General features: G+C 39.8%; 2 protein-coding genes across 2 annotated transcripts in view; one reads left to right on the top strand and one right to left on the bottom strand.

Annotated features, from left to right (window-relative positions):
- Positions 1–16,938, bottom strand: part of spire2 (spire-type actin nucleation factor 2) — a 29,331-nt gene extending 12,393 nt beyond the window's left edge. The window contains exons 1-7 of the mRNA XM_044124874.1: positions 16,483–16,938; positions 7,042–7,085; positions 5,969–6,352; positions 4,856–4,936; positions 4,569–4,733; positions 2,841–2,927; positions 1,972–2,089 (exon numbers count right to left, since the gene is read on the bottom strand). Of these exons, the coding sequence (XP_043980809.1) occupies positions 1,972–2,089; positions 2,841–2,927; positions 4,569–4,733; positions 4,856–4,936; positions 5,969–6,352; positions 7,042–7,085; positions 16,483–16,780 (1,177 nt within the window). The 5' untranslated portion in view covers positions 16,781–16,938. The remainder of the gene's footprint in view (positions 1–1,971; positions 2,090–2,840; positions 2,928–4,568; positions 4,734–4,855; positions 4,937–5,968; positions 6,353–7,041; positions 7,086–16,482) is intronic.
- A 2,072-nt stretch (positions 16,939–19,010) lies between these two features.
- Positions 19,011–20,506, top strand: LOC122835649 (carbohydrate sulfotransferase 5-like). Its single transcript, XM_044124873.1, has one exon. The coding sequence runs from the start codon at positions 19,041–19,043 to the stop codon at positions 20,202–20,204; it is 1,164 nt and encodes a 387-aa protein (XP_043980808.1). The 5' UTR covers positions 19,011–19,040; the 3' UTR covers positions 20,205–20,506.
- Positions 20,507–22,637: the final 2,131 nt, after the last annotated feature.

Raw genomic sequence — 22,637 nt, 5'->3', positions numbered from 1 at the left:
ACATCTGGCGTAGGCCCTCATTTTGTTTTTCTTTGGGTTTTTTTTTTTTTTTTTTTAAACAGAAAAAGGAAATAATAAAACTGACGCGTCTTCTGTTTTGCTTACAAAGAACAAAACATGACCAGAATTAGTGATGCTTTCTTAACAATAAGCAAACTTTGTTCAACTTTATTCCATCTTTTCTACTCGGGTTTCTCCTTGTCCACACGGGTCACCAAGTCAACGAGACTAAATGTTCTCATTTGAAGACGGAGACGTTTAAAAGAAGCAGTCAAGAACAGACATAATGTGATGCAGAAAACATTTTCTGTTTGTTGGTGAGAGATTTTATGAATATATAATATGAAATATAAAGTGCAACAATACATTTAGTATGACTGTTGCTGAGATAAAGAAATTAAGTCCAAGAAATCAACAGAAAATCTAGCTTTTATATACTGGTTGGTTTTTGTTGAACCGATTAGCTTCACTGATTACAAATGGTTGCACATTTGTTTCTTCCAATTTTACTTCTTGTTAGTGAAGGCTGAATTAAAGGCCAGTTTTCAAATGATTATTTCTTGTTTTGTGAATTTAACATAATCAGAAGGTCAAGATTGTTTTCCTTCTAAGGGAGACGGAGAACCACACAGGCAGTGGAGCTCAGGAGTGTCTGCGATTAATAGATTGAAATATTATTTTCTCTGCTGTGCGTAACTAATAAATAATGCCTTTATGAGAATCGGATTGTTTTACTTTAGGTTTTTTTAAGACTCTGCAGCTTTAAACATCATCTGTCCTATTATTTATGTTCTTTCTCCCACAAAAAGGATAAACTAGCCGACCTTCATCTGACAGTAGCTGCTCAGTATTTATAAAATTTGACACCGTGCATCAGCAAAATGGGTGGAATTGTAAACAGAAAGGTTTTATCAGATCAGTGTTCAGTTCTAACTTATCATTCTACTTAAAATGACTCAAAAAGGCAGAAAACAGTGATGGAAAAAATGATATATGAATGAATAAATTTAAAATACAACCAATTAAAATTGTATCTGCCATAATCTTAACTACATTTAGGAAGGCTTAAAATGGAGTCCAATAGAAGTTGTTTTTAGTTGCATTTAGTCTGATGGCCAGGAGGAGGTGACACATTATTAGAAATCTGTGCAAAGGTCTATGGGAAATTAAATTCAGGTTTAATTCACTTCACTTTATCTACAATTCAAAATGAATGTCTTCTCAAAGCACTTCATCAATATACAGAGCGACGATCAATTCAGATCAATAGATGCACGGTTCAGATCCAGTAAAATTCAAACTTAATGATTATGGGCAGCTGCCCATTTGATCATGATAAGTGGGATGGATTTTCTGTTTGTGGACACGTGTGGCTGTAAAATAGTAAATATCTCCAGAATGATGTCTTTTAAATTAGCTTGCAGGATTAAAAACTCATTTCAGGAAGCAGAAGGAGGCGATCCCCTCTAGGGTACCATTCATGCAAAACTGTCACTGAACCTCAGTAAACACTTTCTTGTAGAGTTCACCATTTTAAATAAAATTCAGCAGCTTTCAGCTCCCATTCTGGTGCTCTTCTTTAGGGAGAAAAACATCAACCTGAACTTCTAAATGTGCATGGCTGCAGAATTAATGTTTCTGGGTTGCAGAACTCAAAGATGTTTATCAATTTATATCATGCCAGGAACAAAGTCTCCTCTCTAAAGAGTAGATTTTGTACCTTTTTAGACCAAAACACCCGACCTGACACACAGTCATTCAGTTGTTTGGTTTTTTTAATACTTCAAATATTTTTACTGACTTCTTCCTTTAAGCTCTTTTATCATACCTTGTCTCTCTCCTCAGGGTGGGATAAAGACAAATTAACGGATTATGTTTTTCCAGATGCGAGGCGTTTGTAGTGTCTCGAAACTGGAATCAACATTTTGTATGACACTTCAGAAGGTGAAAGTATAAAAGGTTTTCTCTTACGCCTGGCGGTGTGTGGCGCCACAGGCCTGAGCTTCCTCTCCTGCTTGATCTCTGCCAGAACCCGCTCATGAAGCGACTGCTGGCGTGGAGGAGGAGGAGGAAGGCTGCGCTCCGAGACCTAACCAGAAGAAAACATTTCACCACATCTGCTCATTCAGAGAAAAGAAAACACAGGAAACCAAGCTTCTTCATGTCCCACCAGGCAAAGTTGTCCTATTTATACAAAAAGCACCGGTAAAGTTTTCACACCCCTAAAACTTCTCCAGATTCTCTCTTGTTACAACCACAAAGAATCTCAATGCGCCTTTGGGGATTTTATGTGGCTGAAAATCATAAACTCAGAACTGTGGAGTGGATTCAGACATTTTTTTGGCAGATAAATATCTAGTTTATCCTTTATTGTGACACCCCTACCAACTGTTTTTGGTCTAGTTTCTAGTGCAAATAAGAACTTTTCTTAAGTCAACAATTTCTTAAAATGGATGAAAACTTACTAGTTTCACTGGCAGATGATTTCACTTATAACCAGAAAATCCTAGATAAACATGTCAGACTTGAGATTGGATCAGAGGTTCAACTATAGAAAACAGCATCTATCTGCCAACTCTTCAGCTTAGAGAACAAAAAGCAAACATTCAGCTGTAGTTTTGTAAATAGGAAGAGACATATCCCCCAAAGACCTGCAGCTTCAAGGAGCAGCTTCTAAGTACTGATTGCAAAACATTTTTGAGGAGTTATAGTTTTGGGGGGGGAGGGGTTTTGGCATCATTTGCCTTCAGCTCTACCTTGTGTTTACAAAACAAAACCCCGATAAAATAAGTGGAAGTTTGGTGCAATAGGTGTGAACCCCTGCAAATGGATCCACTTACAGGTTTAAGAGGAGGTCTGGACCTGATGAAGTCCAGGATCAGCTCATGGGCACTTCTCTTCACTCTGGTAGGAATATCACCATCCACCTTCACAAGGCAGGAAACACAACGTCAACTTAGGGAACTCGAAAAATCGTACAGTCAGCCACTATGCAACAGAACAACATCGAATTGTAACAACAAAAAAAAATCTTACATTGAAGCTTCAATAATGTTTAAAGGCAGCTTTAAAGACACCAGGCTCTTTAAAGCACACATGAGCAGCATTAGCTGTGATTTGTAGCTTCACACAACGCGACTCTCTATTGATGTATAAACACCATAAAACAGTAACAGCTGAACACTGCTTTCAGCACTGAAGCAATTTTTTTTTTTTTAAAAGACCTGCAATGCGGCCGGGACAACAGAAGGCGGGAGGGTTTCGTTAATATTTGTGTCACTGAGCTGAATAATGCATCTGGCCTCCAGGCTAACTCCACCACACCATCAACGTTTGCTTTCTGGGTCCGAGTTCAGCGTCTTCCTGCTGAAGCTCCGCCTGGTGGTGATGAAAACATCTCCCAGCAATTGTCTTTAAAATTGTTTTTTTTTTTGTTGTTGTTGTTGTTTGCTTTTGTTTTTGTGGATCACATTTGTGGGGATAATTTGAAACCCAAATCAGCTAACTGCGCTAGTTAGCTGATTTAAAACTGTGTAAGCTGATGGATAATTGAGGAGTTCGGTATCTGTAGCTAGCAAACTGAACTCAACGTGTCTAAGTTGATGAACTCCAGCTGTTTTTAGCCTTTTTGTATCAATTTTAGTTGCTACAAAGCTAGAAAGGTGGATCTTTGATATAATTTTACCATTAATTTCTGTCCTCCGTGCTTCTTGGATTGAATTTTCTGGAAGATTTCTAACAATTATCTTCTCTTAGTGGATGTTTTAGCCTCTGTACTGATATCACATTGTGGACTCTCTCTGCTAAAGACTTTGCAGGGCCACTCTAAAGCTGAATGAGGCCCTAATCAGAATGTTATTTGGGACCCAATTTCAGTTCACATGTTTTATAATATTCAATTATGCATAGTTGAATTTGTTTTTTTGTTTTGTTTTTTTTGTTGCTGCTTTATTCTTTCTTTTCCTTTTATCTTTTTTTCTTTTCTGTCTTTTGTTAGACTAGATTCTTTTCTCTTTATTTTTTTCCCTTTTTACTCCCATTCTGCCCTTGTTTGATCTGGCAGACGTGTCTGGTGTGCAGCGTAAAGCAGATTAGGTAAAGTCAGAGGTAAAAGAAAAGCTCAATTTCAGAGAGCTGCAGAAAACATACATACAGTACAGACCAAAAGTTTGGACACACCTTCTAATTGAATTCAATTAGAAGGTGTGTCCAAACTTTTGGTCTGTACTGTAAGTCACCTAGTAGGTTGAAGTGTATTGCAGTTTTCCTTTCCTCACACCATGAGCTTTTTACTACGCGCTTCTGAGGCTTCCTCTGAGACCCTATGCTTTTGTTGAACGAGGCCAAGATTGAGCGTTTTTGTAACAAACACTTCAGGTGAACATCCCCACTTTTCCAATTTAGGTGCTACATGGTTCATTTAGTGATTAGAAGATATTTAGCCGCTTTTAGCTTTTAAACGTGAACCAAAAACTGAAACGTCTCTTTATTTCGCATCTTTATTCCTCCAGCAGCTCTTCTGTTGTTCCAGTAAAAGTCGAACTCTAACCGGAGCCGTCGACTCTCACCATGACTTTGCGGAGCTGGAACTTGCGAGCTCGAATGTCCTGCATCAGCATCTCGAAGGGCGTCAGGCTGAACTCGGTGGGCAGCGGGTTGAACGGCTGCTCCTGGACCTTCTTCAGCTTCACACCCTGCCTCAGCTCCTTCATCAGCTGCACCCACAGACGAGCCTGGCGGTGTGGGAAACAACAGCAACACATCTGCTTCTGTCAGCGTGACGGCTCTGCCTGCACCCGCTCAGACACACAACGCTGCCGTTGTCCTTTCTGTGAACTCTGTTGCGCCGTCTCACCCAGTCTCTGTGCTTCAGCGCGTCCAGCTCGGGCGTGGATCTGTCCTCCAGAGGTTCTTCGGAGGAAATCTTCTTCAGCATCTGAGCGGCACAAAACAAATGTCAAACATTTGACGGCTCATCTTTCTGAATCCCTTTGGTTCACCGTCTGGAAATCACTTAAAAGTGACTCAGAGCTGGTGGAAAGACTCGAAAAGTGCTATTCACAGGTCCAGTCAGGCTGACCCTGAGATTCTTTGCAACAGTGAATGAGAAAAGATTTCGTCTGCGGATTTGCAAAGCCGGTGGAGACGAACACAACAGGTGATTCTATCACTTGAGATCCTGAGAAAGGTAATTTAAAGATGGTGGCTGTATAACAGCACAATGGGGAAAGGTTCACAGGGAATGAAGATCTTTGCATGGCACCGTAGGTCTTATCAGCATTCAAGACTGGTCACACACATCCTGTTGTCACAGTTACAATTATAAACATCTTAACTGAAATTTTAATTTCCTGTGATTAAAATAAATACATTTCAAGCTGTTAAAACATTTAAACCTTACGCTTTATTTTCAGAAAATGCCTAGAAACTTATGAAATGTATATGATTTTAGAACTCGTATGCATAAACGTGGTGTTTAATCTTATGAGCATATAGAAATGTACTTATCTTTTTGCTCTCTACACTAAAATAACTCGTTGAAGCTAGACTAAATTGATGGTTTAGGATTTCTATCAACTGGATGACTGTGCTTACAGGTTTAAATCACAGTAGGACTTCAACGTTACGTCAATGTGATGTTGACGTTCTGGAAGAAACTCGACATTAGAAATGTGTTTTCTTCACTTGATTTGTGTTCAAAGTATTCATCCATCGAGTCGTATGGTGACTTTGGCTACAAATATAAAAAGTCTAGGTTAAACAGCACATGCAGGATAATTTATTCACAAGCATCATAATTTACAAAAACTACTCATTGATTTAATGTGATAAAGCAACTTATTTTTGTCATGTTGTTTTCAACTTTTCTAATTATTCTTGTCCCTAAACGTGTAAAGTTTGATCTTCTCGGCTGATTTGGCCCTTGCTTGGGAAACAACCTTTCTGACACGACGGCGCCGTGACGAACCTCCTTTGCGTCTCTGATCTTGATGAGGAAGGTCTGCAGCTCCAGCGTCTCCACAAACAGAGCGCGGCAGACGGCCTGGTAGTGCTCCGGGGCCAGGCTCGGGTTGGCCAGACGGGACGCGCAGAGCACCACCACCTGACGGAACCAGCACACCGGCCTTATCGCTCCCTCCTGCTCCTCTTCCTCCTCCTCCTCTTCTTCCTGTCCACTGTACCCCTCATCGGTTGCGCCGCTGCCAGCAGAGCTGACACCCTGGCCACCCTGGTCCCCGCCCGCCATTCGCTCGATGAGGTGCTCCAGCTGCGGGCTGAGCTCCCGCTCCTCGTTTTCGTCCAGTCCCCAGTCCAGAGCTCGATAGATGGCCACACCGAGGGACTGAACCAGCTGAAGGCATCAAGGAAAGCACAAAGAATAAACTTTTTTTTTTAAGCTATTATTACAAACTGTATGATGTTAACATTAAGATATTTCTAAAGTTGAGAGTAAATGAGTACATCCCATCAGACTTGTCAGAAAACTTTTAGCTTCCTGCCAGAGTCAACATTCACTATTTGATACCATTCTCCAAAATATTCCAACAGATGTGGGCCGTCAATTTCAAACATGACCTGGTCATTTTGCACTTGCAAAAAAGTTGCAAGAATGATTTCACCGATGAACACTCCACTGCATTCAAAAATGAAAAGAATAAAGACATGCCCAACGAAAACCACATTGGTCACTGGTTTTCTTAAATGTCAGAAATGTTCATTTGTAAAATGTGTTTTCTTTTTAATTTTGTAATTTTAACACATGTAACCAAATAAAACGGATATTTTTTAACATTATTATTCAAATGTATTATTCTCCTAACATTTACTTTCCTTAAATCATTAGTTAAGTTCTTTTTTAATCAGTAACAAAATGTTTCCAGCATTGTGTTGTATAATAGTGTTAGAAATGTTATTTTTCATTAAATAACTAACCAATAAAAGTCAATTTTATGTGTTATTTTGAGTAAAGACTCGCATAACAAGTTAAATATTCAACATATTATGAGAAAAAGATTTTAGAAAGTGTTTTGTGCTTCTTACTTGTCGCTCTGCGATTGGTGGAAGAGGATCTCCATCATTGTCATCTAGAAAAAAACAAAAACATGAAAAGCAGCTGAAGCATCGCTGAGAATCAAAAATTTCTATGGTCATCAATATTAATAGGACAGAAACGCTTTAACATCGGACAGCACATTTTCACCATCTCCAATTTAATTGCAGTATTATTGCTGAAAATTACAATAGCAGCATTCATTAAGACTAATCCTTATTTTTAAGGATATTTTTCTGTTCTTTTTCTCTATGGGCATTTAATGGAAGCTATTCAACAAGTCAAATATGTTATGGATATGGATAACATCAATGTATGACACTTGTATTGCATGATGATGAGTGAAATTCTATACTTGAAAAATATTACAATACGTTTATAGCACTGGTGTCAAACTCCAGTCCTGGAGGGCCTCAATGTCCTGCAACTTCTAGATGTGCCTCTGCTGCACCACACCTGAATACAATAATTCGGTCATTAGCGAGTCTCTGGAGAACTGATCTACACAAGGAGGATGTAATTAAGCCGTTTCATTCCAGTGTTTTGTACCTGTGGCACATCTAAAGGTTGCAGGACAGCGACCCTCGAGGACTGGAGTTTGAGACCCTGATCAATAGCATCTTTATGGAGCTATATGAACTGAATAGCGTAAACAAACAAACTTTTCAATTATATATATATATATATATATATATATATATATATATATATATATATATATATATATATATATATATATATATATATATATAATGTATTGAGATGACTCTGTATAAATGGGTGATAATTGGTAGCTGGAGAGCAGTTGATTTAATATCTAACTTCATGAACGGCAGAAAAGCTGGCTGCAGCATTCTACATCAGGAAAAAACCAGAATACAAGAAATCACAGAAAGAGAATGACCTGCGAAATGACACAAAATACTACATGAAACTCCTTAGAATCATGACGAACAGCAGACAATGAGTAGATTATAGAAGATAACTTTAAATTATCGGCTGTCAAAGCAAAACAAAACATCCACAAGGTGGGTAAGAAGAGGTGCGTGATGAACACAGCTTTTTGAATTGGCAAAAGCTAATCATCATTATCTGTGCATGGGTGAGTAAAAAGGGACCATGCAGGAGGAAGACGAATGGAAATGACGAGAACCAGACAGAATAATAACAGAGGAAGAGATGACAGAGGAGAATTAGCAACAACGGCCAGGTATGAATAGCAGACAGCAGGTTACAATGCTTGCAGCACAGGGCAGATTATATGGGCTTTCAGAGTTAAACACGAAACAAAACAAATACATCCTGAAGCTAAGACGGGAGCTTAAAGAACTGAAATAAAACCAGAGAAGCTCAACAGACCATCACATCTATTCAGAATCTCTGCAGAAAACACATCGTACCAAATACAATTACATCTGGACGCACCATGATGGTCTGATCGGACAATAACTTTGGATAAAAATACCCCCAGTTGATGTTATCTGGGTATTATTTTGCCCTGACAACCTGTCCAAGTTGCACCCTGCCTTTTGCCCAATGACAGCTAAAAGTAGAAACAAAACTACCAAGACCAAATCTAGAGGAAATGTCCACTAAGTTGAGTAAATGTTACTCTTGACGGAATAATGAACTGATGCAAGAAGTCTAACTAGTCAGGCTATCTGCACATGTAGCTAGTCTGCAGTCTGCTGCCGAACAGACCTGTTTTATATCGCCAACTGGAGTTTTAAAACAGCAGTAAGTAACTCAATACCAGCGACAGGTTTTACTGTACTCCACTGTTTTCCTATTCGTGTTCACAACCGTAAATATTTCCAAACATAATTTTGAAAAGTGTGGAAGCACAGAAAGCCATTTTGGAGATTAATCAAACGTTTTTCCAGAGTCCTCTGGCATCAAATAAACAGTGTTAAAGCCACAGGTGTATAAAATGAAAAAAACATATTTAAGAAATCGAGGTGAACATCATAACATGTTTTTTGTGGGCTAATGTCACATTTGAAGTTAAGCTCAGGTTGAAATTTGGTACTTTTAGCAAAATGTGTTTATGCCACAATTTCAAATAACTGCGGTTGTTTGACTCCATTTAGTTCATCTCATCTGCAGTTTTTGACCGCAGAGGGGTTAGCTTGGTGTGCCCGTGTCAAAGAGTCAAACAAGCCTTTTTCCTCTTGGCTCAGATGTCAGTAGCAACACCCGAGGAGGCCTGAAACTCCTTCATCAGCAACTCAACAGACAAAAGGGAGACTGGACGAACACAAATATAGATCAGGGAGGAAAGATGGGAGGCTATTCATCAGGAAACCTAAAAATTACTGTACAAAACAGGAAACTGAAGGCAGCAACCACACAGAGTTTATTATCAAAGATTTCTGAGCAATAAACTCTAAAATAGAATTGCTCTACATTCCTGTGTTTTATGCATAACCAGGTTAATTATTATTTCATTGGAAATAGAAATAGAAAGTTTAACTTGTTTTTCCCGGATAATTCTGAGTTAAATAAAAGATAAATCTACATTTCTAAGACTTCAGTAACGTTCAGTGCGGGCTTTTTAAAGATGGCACTTTGTCAGTAAAGGTGTCTGCGCCGTCCACAGTCGGACTCTCGGGGCGGTGAATCGAGTTTTTGCCCTGTAGGTCTGTTTGTGCTGCAGGACGCAGTTGGCATCTTCCGCTGTCTACAACAAAGCGCTGGCAGCAGCAAGGCGGGAGCGCATCGACCGGCAGAGCCTCGGCCTGTTTCCTGTGCGAAAAGAGACGCTGCTTCCATCAGCAACAAAAGGAGAGTCCATTACAAAGCCCTCCACTCAGGAAGGAGACGATAACATGAAGCCCTGTAAACCTGTCGGGCAGGTCCGCAATAATGCAAGGGCCCGGGTCACGGAGTGAAACCGATGATACCTTCCCACAGCCACGGCCCAGTGAACACAAAAGAGGGAAAGAATTTGCAGTGAAAATCCCCCAGCAGCCCTGCAGCTCAGCTCCTGGAAAAAACACACAGTGAGCCATGCGCTCTGGAAAAAACGGGAGGCGGCTGCTAATGTACCGGTTACCGTCTTTGAGCTGCTCCACTCCTTACAGCGCCTTCCAAAAGTATTCCCACCCCTTAAACTTTCCTTTTCCCTCCGCATGTTTCAGCCATAAACATCAACATGGTTTCTTTGGGATTTTAAGTGACACAAAGCGCCGGATGATTTTGAGTGGGCGCAAAAGGACAAATGCAATTCTGAAAGGTGCGGCGTGCATTTGTATTCTAAGCCAGTGATTTGATAGTTTGTACAAACTTTTTCTCACGGCAAATACAACTGTGAGTTTTTTGGTGTTGAATTGGAAAATAGATCAAACTCAGATTAAACAGAGTGGAAGAGTGAACAAGTTTCATGTCTTCGAGCAAATTTCTTAATCGGTTTCAGGTCTGGACTTTGACTGGACCATTCTAACACATAAATATGCTTTCATCTAATTGAGGGGTGCACTGACACGCAAATTTAGCAGACATGTTAGAATTTCTGTTATAATTTACATTTACTGATATGATACATATTTTCCTTCTGTTTTTCACCACTGTCAGAAAATGACCACATTGCTGACGTTGCTTCTCTGCTTCGGTTCACACTCCACAATCCTGAGTGGCATCACTGTCACATGACCAAACCAAGACCATGTGGTCTCCTTCCACCCCTCCAGAAACATACAGAACCACCTACAAGATGGAAATAATCAGCAGTAATTCTTATTGTCTCGGTAGCTCTATTCTTATTGTCAACGTCCTGCTGAAAGTATCAAGTCCACTCCAGAATCAAGCCTCTATCGTTTACTTAATTCCCTCTAAATGTGACAAAATGCGAGGGCTACGAATGCTTTTGCAAGGTATCATAAGTTCAATTTTTCCCATCAGCTAAAAAAATGTATTGTAATGTTCTGAGTAGCTCCGATTTTTACTCCACATTCAAACTCAGACCAAATTTAGCTTTGAACTTGGCACTGTTAGTGAAAATGGCTGAACCCAAATGGTACATGATGTTTTCATCCGTTTATAAGGCAGTGATCGTTAACCGAGAGCCTCCTCCATCTACAGCTCTGCCCACAAAAATGTAAATAAAACAACGCAATAGCCCAGCGATAGCCTGGATCAGGCTTTAGAAAAGGTTTAAAGGAGCAGTAACCTATTTTTGGGGAGTGTTTATTACCTAATGCAGGTTTTCCAAACAATACCTCAAATAAGCTGAGGGGTTTTAAAACTGCAGGCAAGTCCAATCCAACAACAGGAGAACTAGCTGCATGCTGCACTCCTCCTGGGTTTTTGGTGTGTTTCAGTGGTTGAACTGCAGCAATGCAGGCCTGCGTAAGTTATGGAAACATTTTTATTTATTTATTTTTCCCCCCCCCACCAGGGGGTCTCTTTGTGGGCTCTAGTGTCCCTTATACCACAGTAGGCTGACAGGAAAGGGGGAAGCAGAGGGGGGAAGACATGCGGCAAATGTCGTCGGGTCCAGGAATCGAACCCGCAACGGCCGCGTCGAGGACTGAAGGCCTCCAAACGTGGGGCGCGCTACCCTCCACGCCAGCGGAGCACGCCCCAAACATTTTTATTTTTGCATGACATTTCATACACCATATGGTTTGTTTATATGGTGGAAACAAACCGTATATCAATTTATACCCAACAATTGCACGATTAAAAGAAATTTGAGTGAGCCGACATCACGTCTGGTCCTGGTCCTTGGACAGAACTATACAACCGAATGCCTAAAATCCTACAGCTCAGTCAGCTCTGAGGAGGAAGCTCGTTTCACCTCTTTGCATCCGAGATCTCGTCCTTTCAGTCTCGATTCATATCTCAAACTCCCATCCCATCCCATCATTAGTGTCATTCTGTTCTGGAAAATCAAAGCAGATATTGAATAAAAGTGGAGCCTAAACGAGACCTTCTTGCTACATTTATATTCACTCATTTCTGCATCGCTTTTAGCCCGTGGGATTCAAAGCCACTGTGGAGAAAATAAACACCCACAAGCCGTAGCCCCTCCTAATCCATTGGTTTAAACAGAGGAGACGGATTTTTATCACAGAGAATAACAACCTTATGCATAAAGACAGACGGCATGTGTCATCTACGCAGAGCATCTTTCTGCCAACCAAAACGTAAACATATCATGGGGTTCCCAAGTTCTCCGGTAGACTTGATGGTAAGTCCTGCTGGATCTGACAGAACTCCTCGCTGTTAGTCACACACAGTTTACTCCGGCTAATGACGGATCGCTTTCATCCTCAGAAGCCCGACACCTCCCCGTTTCCTTCGCTAAGACACAGTAACTCAAAAGCTCCCCCAGTGTGGACTTTGCCTCCTGTTGCCATGGAAATAAGGAAGGACAAATGTGACAGAAGAAAAAGCAAACTGGGTTCAGAGGAACAGGCTTGATAATGAGTGATCAGAGAAGGCAAACAGTACAGAAGAAATAGGAGAGTGTGAAAGCAGCCATTATATGAGCTGGAGCCACGTCCATAAATCCACCAAATCTAAAAAAAAGAGGTTCAGATACAAAAGGCTGCTGCATGCTACCTGTGATGATTGTGATGTTTTCTGACTTTAAGACACTTGCTGCTCAGTTTTAAAAAGCCAAATGTGATTAAACCCAATACTTGACATTGTAAAGTATTCATTCCCCTTGAAGCTCTTCTGGGAAGATTTTATGACCTGAAACAAAACTGAGATCACGTAAAACTTTACAAGGCTTTTATCATAGAACTTTTATCACTGTCAGTGTACGACTATATACTCATAAAATGACTTCATCAGTCTTTATCTATACACACCTATGCACCTAAAAGCAACAGTCTTGTCTAATATGTGCAGTTTAAAAGATGTGACTTTTTATCTCATTATCAAACCTTTTTCTCAAGAAATGCAAAAACTAAAATGAGATCGTCAGTAAATCAGCGCTAATGTAACATTTTTTCAACTGAATGCAAACTATCATAGTCGACAATGAGTTGCTTTGGTTTCTTGGTGGGTAAGGTCGGTGGTGCAAACTGCTTTTATCTGGCAGGAGCCGTTTTTATACGTGGACCTTGACTTCCTGAGGACCTTCTGTGTAAGAGAATCAAGACGAACCTCAATCTCTGGAGTTTATATAAGCGCTCCAATGACTCAGAGCAAAGATTAGAGTTATTTAAAGTCCAATTATTCCACAACCTCTGCTTAGAGTTTTCAGATTAGATTTCAGCTCAGAGGAAGTTGAAAGAGGATTGTTCAAGTTAAATGGATGATAAAATAAACCTCTCTGCTGTCAGAAGTTGAGTCCAAATAAATATAGTGAAGATCTTGTGACTGAGTTGGTATATTGACGTCCTTTAATACGGTCTGGGTTTGAAATGACAACAGGATTTCCAGATCCTACATCCTTTCAAACAGGGTCAGTACATCTTGTGACCGCAAAGTCTTCAGCCAGACTTGCTACAAAGACTAAAAGACACAAAAACCTCATTCTCCTTGAATAAAGACTTTTGAACAAATATTTGTCTAAAATTAGACCTGAACTGAACACAGCTCAAGACGCTGTTCACAGTGAAATCATTATAGGAAGTTCAGGAAGTCCTTCACTGATCTTCTGTTTCAAGAAAGCCTTCTGAAGCATCGATCAGTGTGCTCCAACGTTGCTTTGGTCGCTGGTGTGTCATACTGCATTTACTGTTCAAATAAAAGGTAACCAGTTTGGTACCACAGCTTGAGAACCTTGGGCTTAAATAATCTTAAAACACTTTCACATTTGAACACATATGTAGGAGAAGTGCTGGTACTTTTGAGATCTGGAGCGCGAAACTTAATTTGAATCCAACTAAAGTCTACAGCAATGAATTTTAACACCAGATTTATTATTTCGCACATATCTGCTATTGCCCATGAAATCTTTACAAGCTGCCACTAGAATATACTCCCCCATATTGTTATTTTTCCACCAAAACCGCAGAGACGGATCTCAGGCGCTGAGCTCCAGATGGCAGGTGGCTGATGAGCGCTCCTATGCAGCTGCATCGTAACAATCCAGCCTTTTATGGGCCCGTTGCGGCACCGCGGCTCATGTTACCACGGCTGCCTCGGCTCAGATTTGTGCTCCGTCTGATGGGAAGAGTCAGAGCCACAGCCGACGTCGGCAGCGTCTGAAAAACTGCACACCGGCTCTTGTGTTTACCATCAAATCCGGCAAGTCTGCTTTCATCTCCCAGGGGACCGGTGATGCCGGAGGAAACAGCAGAGAAGGAGGAGAGGCCCACGGTCCCCGACGATGTGAGGATTATTTCACGTTTTTGTGCTTGTGAGCACACAGGAGGACAGGAAAAATGGGATAAGAGGAAAGTGGGAATGTTTTACTTGAAGATATCCATCACAGAATGACACATTAGTTAAAAACTCTACGAACAGCTACAGTCTGGATCCGGGTTGTTTTCCCTCGGTAGAGTTTTAAAAAACACAACTTGTTTTCTCGATTTGTCGTCCATTTTTATAGCACTGATAGATCGCCATGGAAACCACAAGCAACAATGGATGAAAATTAAAATGATGAAATTATGAAAGCAGTTTGTGTCAGTGAAGGCCGTTGATGGCAGTTTTTCTTTCTTTTATCAGCGTCCTTTGTCATTATTGATCCTGAAAAACTTTACAATCCGTCCATAAACAGCTCCATCCATTATTTCTCCTGTGGCCATCATGTCAGTGCATTTTTAGAACTTTATATCTTATGTTTTTGTTTTGTTTTACTAACGTACACTGAAAAAAAAAGAGAATGGAGCTCCAACTTTTCAAAATATTCTGTTAATTGGTCACAAGTAATTGAATAAAGTCTGTCAGACTTACTTTATTTTCATTTACAGCCCAATAAACTTAACTTAATAACTTCATATGATTATTTGTGACCAGTTAGCACAATGTATTTAAGTTGGATCACCTGTTCTCTCTTTTCAGTGTATGCAGAAAGCAATTTAACTTGGCTGAAGGTCATAATATTACCACGGTAAACCAATAAAGGTGTTTGTGAACCATGTCTGGAGGCATGTAAAGAAGTAATCCAACCCATTAAAATAAACCCCCTGCCCCCAACACTGACGCCACCAATGCGTTCACTAGCATCAGAAACAACAGACACTTCTCATTCTCCCAGAGGGATCTCTGAGGAGAATCTACTCAACGTTAGTCAGGAAGTTTCAATGTCTTTTTAACGCACCTACAAGTTTACAGTGCTCCCTCCACCAGGCAAACAATAGCCCTGTAACTGATTGTGCAATGATTGCACATAAAAATTAAAATGCCTCTTTTCATTGTTGGCGCCACATCCATATGCCATTAAATTAATAAACCGGTGGAATCAATCAGTTGACTTCTTCTTGAGTACAGCTGGTTAAGATAGATTTCATTTTCAAAGAATCAGAGTAAGTGGGGGGCAAATACAAAGTTTACCCTGTAAAAAATAATAATAATAAGAAGAAATATTTCTCTCTCCACTTCACACAGAGGCTTGTGGAAAACAAAAACAAGGTGTATGTATCTCTCTGTAGAGCAGTGTAGCACTTTAAAACGTGGATTTAAGTTTCCCACAGATGGTTAAATATGCACACATAGTTCGGCCTCCAGTTGTCTCCATGCGGATTCAGGAGCAGATCCCCTAGACCGCAGTGAGAACATAAATACTTCACATCCGGGAAGATATTATGTCGGTGCAAGCTCTATTCAAACGGGAATTTCGGAAAAATAGGAGACTGCGTTAAAACCTTGTTTGCTTCGATCCACATGTCCTCGTCTCTAAAAACGGTCCTTCGGTGAAAGGAATCTCGGGTAAAGCTTTACTCTTTGAATAATTAATAATTTACCGGCACACAGTCATCCCCGTTGGCAGTGGATGTGAGATTATTCTAAATGTGCTTTGCGCGAGAAATTTTCACTTTGTTTTAAAAGAATTTGAAATACTAAAGCACAAGATCAGGTTAAAAATATGAATTCTAGCTGGGAAGGGAATTGTTCCTCTGTGCCAAACTCCCCTGGAAAACCATGTAATTTAAGAAAGAGCTGCTTTTTTCCCACAATGTCCAAAGCAAAAAACATTATTTAAGGTTTCCAATGAGAATTTTAATAGTTTTATTACATTCGACAGCATTACTGTAATTCTTACAACCTATAGTTTATTAGTACACTTTACAGACTTCAGTACTCAAACTGTTTTCAAACTAATAAGCGGATAATTTTTATTTTTATTCATTTTATTTATTTTTATTTTTATGCCGAATATGAAAAGGGATATTTAGGCGTTGGGAGTTTAATTATAACCGACATTTTAAAAACTAGAAGACCTGGTTTAACGATGATTTCCCGCGTTTGTTTTGATTCGGGATGTAAGTTTGGGGGGGCGGAGGGGAACAGTTGGGGTTCGGTCCTACCGTCGGGTTGCGGCTCGTCCTTTAACGACACGGTTCCGTCCCGGTGCAGGAGGATAGAGGACGGGTCCTTCACCCGACCGGGTCTGCCGGGCGGCGGGCGGGGCACCCTGAGCCCTCTGCAGCACTGGTAGCACACCGCCCACGCCTGCTCCTCGTTGATGGGCTGCTCGTAGGACTTCAGCACCTCCTCCAAAGACAGCTCCCGGGGCTCGGCCAGGTCCCGCACCTCCGCGCGGTCCGTGGGGGCGGTTACACGGGGATCCCCGACCTCTGCGCTTCGGTTGGTGGATCTAGCCATGACTGCGATGCCGCGGAGCCCATGCTTCACTTCGTCAGCAGCGGGGACATTGACGCCGAGCGCCGCTCGGCCCGGTCTCCTGCGTACCGCCTGATGTGTCGTCTACTACCGCAGCTGCACCGCGTTATCTTCTGTGCTGTCAAGGCAACGAGTGGATACAGCTACATCCGGTTTGGCGTCTTACACAAATAAAAGCATTCTAAATTGCTAAATAAAGACAGTGACTAAACTGGAAGAAATCGTTTTATTTAAAGAAAAAGTTGCAACTTTTAAGCCAGTACTTAATGTCTTTTCCTCAGTGGCCTTTTCTCATATATATTCTTTGGGCATACATGTATATTTAGAGCCTGCAAGTTGTACAGGAAGCACGGAGAAAACACCTGTGTTGGAAGGCTGTCATTGCAGACCTTGAGAAAACCATTCCTACCATGAAACATGGTGATGGCGCCATCATGCTGTAGATCCTTTTCTAAATCAGATCAAAAACTATGGGCATGAGCTGGAATCTAAATCTCAATTATGCCAACAAATTTGAAAAGTACATGTCACCATGTTACCTGTTCAGTAAAAGCATTAAAGAGATGTTAGACTTACCCTTCTAGAAAGTGACCTCGTTTGACAGACAGGAAGCTCTATCTTGTTCTTGCGTTTGTTTAAATGAAAATCGGGGTGTAATTTTCAATTAATCAGACTCTTTTTTTTATCAGATAATTGATGTTTGTGCCCTTAAGTTAAAGAAAAAATAAAACTGCAGCTTATTTTTGTCAATAAGAATGAGTTGTAAAGAGCTTTGCTTTTGACATTTATGAGATTAGTCTGTTAATATTATGCTATAATAATAAAAACCGGAGATACGGAAAAAAACAAGCAAAATATAATCAATCAATCTTTATTCCAGACACAAAAGAGGTCCATAGTAAAAACAAATGATAAAGAAAAAGAAAAACAGACAAACAGAGAATAATATGACAGTCACTGAGACTGGCATTGATGACGCCAATGTTTCCATAATCTTGAGAAAAATCTCACTGTACTAAAAACAGGGTTCACTAAAATTACTATTATATTATTGAATATATATATATAAACATTATTATCTTGTTAAATAGATTTTACATAATTACATTACAATGTATATCATGAAACTTGTCAAATACATGGAGGAAGTCAGGAGGAAACTGGCCTTACAGGTTTGAAATGTTACACCTTATTAAGCAAATCTGCCGAGTCGGCATGTAACTCTACATAATTCTACATAAGTCAGACAAGACAGTAAGCTGTTGTAGACATGAAACGCATCATTTTCATAAAGCTGCTGAAGCAACGCATTCAGTCGTTCAGCTGCAGATTTTCTCCGATTTATATATTTCCCATAGAAGTATTACTTGAAAACAAAAGCGGCGCGCTGTTGGTCCTGTGGCTTTTGGAGACCTTTTTCTATTTTTAAGCATTTTGCTGCTGCTTTCAGGGTGAACGTGCTTGGAGAGCCGGATCTGGACACACTTGATGTTTTTCGTACTGTGGATTTAAAATTTGTTTTAGACCTTCTCAGACCAGACTCAGGAGCTGCTAGTCTTCCTCTTGGAGGCCTCAGGCAAGTGTTTTGGACTTCACCGTGGTGATCACACTCACTTCAACAGTCAGGAGCACCAACAAATGTCTGCAGTTCAAACCTTCTTATATATGCTAATAGCAATGTAATGTCAGGCTTTGTAAGTAACAAATATCCTAATTTATTCCTCACCTGAAAAAATGTTAGCTATTAGCTATTAGGTCTTACTGATTATTTAAATACTTTTAATTTCTCAGTATCATCATAATAGATATTAAAGATCAGCTTGTACAAATATATAAATAAACACAATGAGTATGTGTCAAAATCTTAATAGTAGGATTGATTGATGCTCTTATAAATAAGTGCAATTAGATAATGTTATATGTTGGAACTTAATAACTTTTTTCATATAGTTAAAACTAGATCATTTAATTTAAGGTTACCTGCTGTCAGAATCTGATACCGGATGTGCAAAACAGAAATCATTAGAAAAAAAAACCAACAACTTTGAAATATCAGGAGAGATCTTCTCCATTTCTAGCTTCTTTGTGCTGAAACAAAAACACATATTTTTCAAGTAGAGTAATTTGATGCAGGTGCAGTAAGTAAAAATAACCAATTTGCCATGCTTTTCTTTTGTCTTTTGTCTTCCACAGAAAACAGATCACCCTCAGATCAACTGAGACCTGAAATTAAGCTGCATCAATGGGTCGCCAGAACAGATTCAACCCCAAAACTGTGACTACCCTGATCATAGTGTACGGGGCGGCGGTGGTTCTCCTTTGCGGCTGGTTCGTTCACTTCGTCCCCTGCAACTTCGCTCCCGCAGGCCCTAAAGTTCACGTTTTGCTGCTGTCCTCGTGGCGGTCGGGCTCATCCTTTCTGGGTCAGGTTTTCAGTCAGCACCCGTCCGTTTTCTACCTCTCAGAGCCCGCTTGGCACGTTTGGACCAAAAAGTGGATGTCTGGCGCGCAGGGTCACCGAACGGCAGTGAGAAATCTTTTACAGCATTTATACCAGTGTGACTTTTCTGTGATGGGTTCCTACCTTTCAGAGAAACGCAGCGTGTCCTCCATGTTCATGTGGACTCACAGTCGGGCACTGTGCTCGACTCCGTTCTGTCCCCTTACGGCCACCAATGACATTCAGTGCCGCCAGATGTGCCATGCTCAGGATTTGAAGAAAGTGGAGGAAACTTGTCGTGAACACTCTCATCTCGTCAATAAAGAAGTACGATTCTTTGAGCTGGAATCCCTTTATCCCCTTCTTCAAGACCCAAACCTGGACCTCCGCATCGTTCATCTTGTTCGAGACCCGCGGGCCGTGGTACGGTCAAGAGAGGGGTCGGCCAAACAGTTAAGGAGGGACAACGACATCATTCTGGAGCACCGAAACGTACCAGCGGCTGAGAAGAACTACGAAGTGATGCAGGAGATCTGCAGAAGCCACGTACGCATCAATGAAAGAGCAATCCTGAAGCCACCTCCGTTTCTGAAAGGCCGCTACAAAATGATTCGGTATGAAGACGTGGCAGGCAACCCGCTGAAAGAGATTAATGATATTTATAAGTTTGTAGGCTTGAAGATGACTAGACAAATGGAGGAATGGATCTACAAGGTGACCCACGGAAAAGGGAAAGGCAGCATGAAAGAGGCTTTCCAGGTCACCCCTAGGAATGCCACTGAGGTGGCGCAGGCGTGGCGCAGCGTGCTGCAGCACAGCAAGGTCAAACGCATTCAGGATCTGTGCAAAGGGGCCATGTCGCTGCTCGGCTACCGGACAGTTGACAGCGAAAAAGAGCAGAAGAGACTCGACATAGATCTGCTGACTCCGCTGGAGTTCAGATGGAGGTCAGTTAAGAAGACATGAACCTTGGATTATCACCAAAACTGCTCAGATGCCCCAAAGGCTCTTTATACACCAATCATGTTTTTGCTACATTTCTGCCAACTAAAAAGCGTCACACAGTCAAATGAGCTGACATCTCATTTGACTGAGTCCTTTAAGCCAGGCGTATTGCGTGTTATGTTCTCATGACAAATGCATGGTGGAGCAAACTGTCTAGCCACCAGGAAAGACTTAGTTGTCACACAGACTGATAATTAGAGGTTTAGAATGTTATTTGCCTTTTAAAAACCCTATTTCTTCACCAAAAATAATAAAATAATCGAACGCCAAAGATCTGTTTTTGTCATGGGTAGATTTATTTTTGATGGATATTTTTTTAAGGCATATTTTGTTCATAATGTCAAACTAATACCTTGATGTTTTTAAAACATCATTATTAGTCATTTTTGGCCATTCTTCACTGACAAGTGCTACTATAATAGTAGCTAGTTGTGATTATATTTTTACTTTGCATGTTATTAACTATCATTACAACAATTATGTAATGATAATTACATCATTATCATTACTTTGGTTCTTTGCTAACCAAAGAACCATTTTTATGTGGTTCAAACTTTTTGTCACTTGGGCCAAAATCATCAATTCAAAACTGCTGGGGGTCCAAAAGAATAAATAAATAAATACAGAAACAAATTGTACATTTCTTTTTACCTGCACACCTACAAACTAAGCATGCAAAACTTGTCTACGGTCTCACGTTGGAAAACTAATTTTACCAGCAGGTGGCGCCAGAATGTAAATTATTTAATTACCAATTTCCACACAGAGCAGTTGCGTATTTAAAATATCAATTTGAAGCCATTGTGTGTCCTGGTTCAATGCAGGATAGAAACCAAAGCTGCAAGTAGGTTGTTAGTCTTCTTGATTAGATTGTGTTCAAAATAAAAGAATAACAACATCACTACCTTTATTTTTAACGTGATTTATATTTCTAAACTGCAAGTAATTATAAAACAAATAATCCAAACATGCAAGGTTATTATTAATATTAGTGAGGAGTTGATTAAAATATTGTTAGTAAATATGATTATTTTATGGATTAAAATTAATAAATTCTTCAGACCTTTCTTTTTGTATTTAAAATGGACACATTAATATGCATGAGTCTTTCAGTCTGTCATGTAAATGTGTCGTTATAGAGAAACGTTTCTATCCACAGATTGATGATATAGAACAAGAGTAAAGATTAAAATCATTGTCGACATGCAACAGTCACAGGCCAGACAATGCAGAATATTAGTTATGTTTTCCCAAAATAAATAATTTTAAAAAAGTTAATGTAGTGACCATTTGTCAAAAACTCAAGCTCAAAAATAAAAAAAACTCAAAAAGTGATCAAAGCAAAGTGAATTAAAGTCAAATAGTTTCTATAGCGCACCATGTGTTCTGGCTTACGCAGTCGAAAAAGGGATCAAAGCAGTCAAAATGCAGTCTTTTTGGTAGTTTATTCCATTTTCCAGATAAAAACAAGTTACAGGCTTCACAGAATCCTACTAGTTCTCCTGTTCTGACTGCTGTACCTGTTCTCTCACTGACTGACTGAGACTGACATAACTGGGACTGACTGACACTGACTGGTAAAAAAAACATATGACCACCCACGTGCCTAATGACCCTCCCAAAACCTACCTATTTATACTGTGACACACCCACGTCCCAAACTGGAATTAATTAACTAATTAAGTGAATTGTTAACCAAATAACAAATGAAACAAAAATTCTAATTATAAATCAACAAGAAAACAAACAAATAAAAATGAACTAAATCTAAATTTTAACTAATTCTGTAGTGATGAGCTAAGACCATTTATCCAGTATTTTTACATCTTGTTATAGAGTCTACTGACTGTAAATGCAGTTCTTCATATTTTCTTCGTCGCAGTCTCCACCCTGTAATGAGTTTAAACATCCCAATATTTGAAAAATAACATACTGACAAACACTGCATCCATCCAGTCCTGCTCCAACTATTTATTGTGTTGCTACTTTCATGCACACACCAGTGCTCCTTTTCTCTCTACTTTTGGTAGATCAAGAACAGATCTGGTACATGTTTTGGTTTGAAACATAATCTGCAGGTTTTCTTCCCAGATAATTTGCTTATGTGAAAATATAGGGTATTATTAGTATTTTATCTTACTTCTTTAATTCATGGAGCTTGTTTTATGGGGAAAAGCTAAAAAAAAAATTAAAGGTAAGGCAATTTTATTTATATAGCACATTTTCAGCAACAAGGCAATTCAAAGTGCTTTACATGAATTAAAAGGAAATACAAACAAAACAACAAAGCAAAGAGAAAAAGACGAAAGAAAAAAAAGAATCTAATAATTTTGACCCAAAGTATATAAACTAGATACTCCTATTCAGGGTTGCTTGATAAGTACAAGTAAGTAT

The sequence above is a fragment of the Gambusia affinis genome, linkage group LG08, assembly GCF_019740435.1.
Source record: "Gambusia affinis linkage group LG08, SWU_Gaff_1.0, whole genome shotgun sequence".
NCBI lineage: Eukaryota > Metazoa > Chordata > Actinopteri > Cyprinodontiformes > Poeciliidae > Gambusia > Gambusia affinis.
Note: the sequence above shows the minus strand (reverse complement) of the source record. Positions and strands in the feature narration are given on the sequence as shown.

Excerpts from the sequence above, each read along its gene's own strand:
- LOC122835649 (XM_044124873.1), top strand. The coding sequence starts at position 19,041 with ATGGGTCGCCAGAACAGATTCAACCCCAAAACTGTGACTACCCTGATC.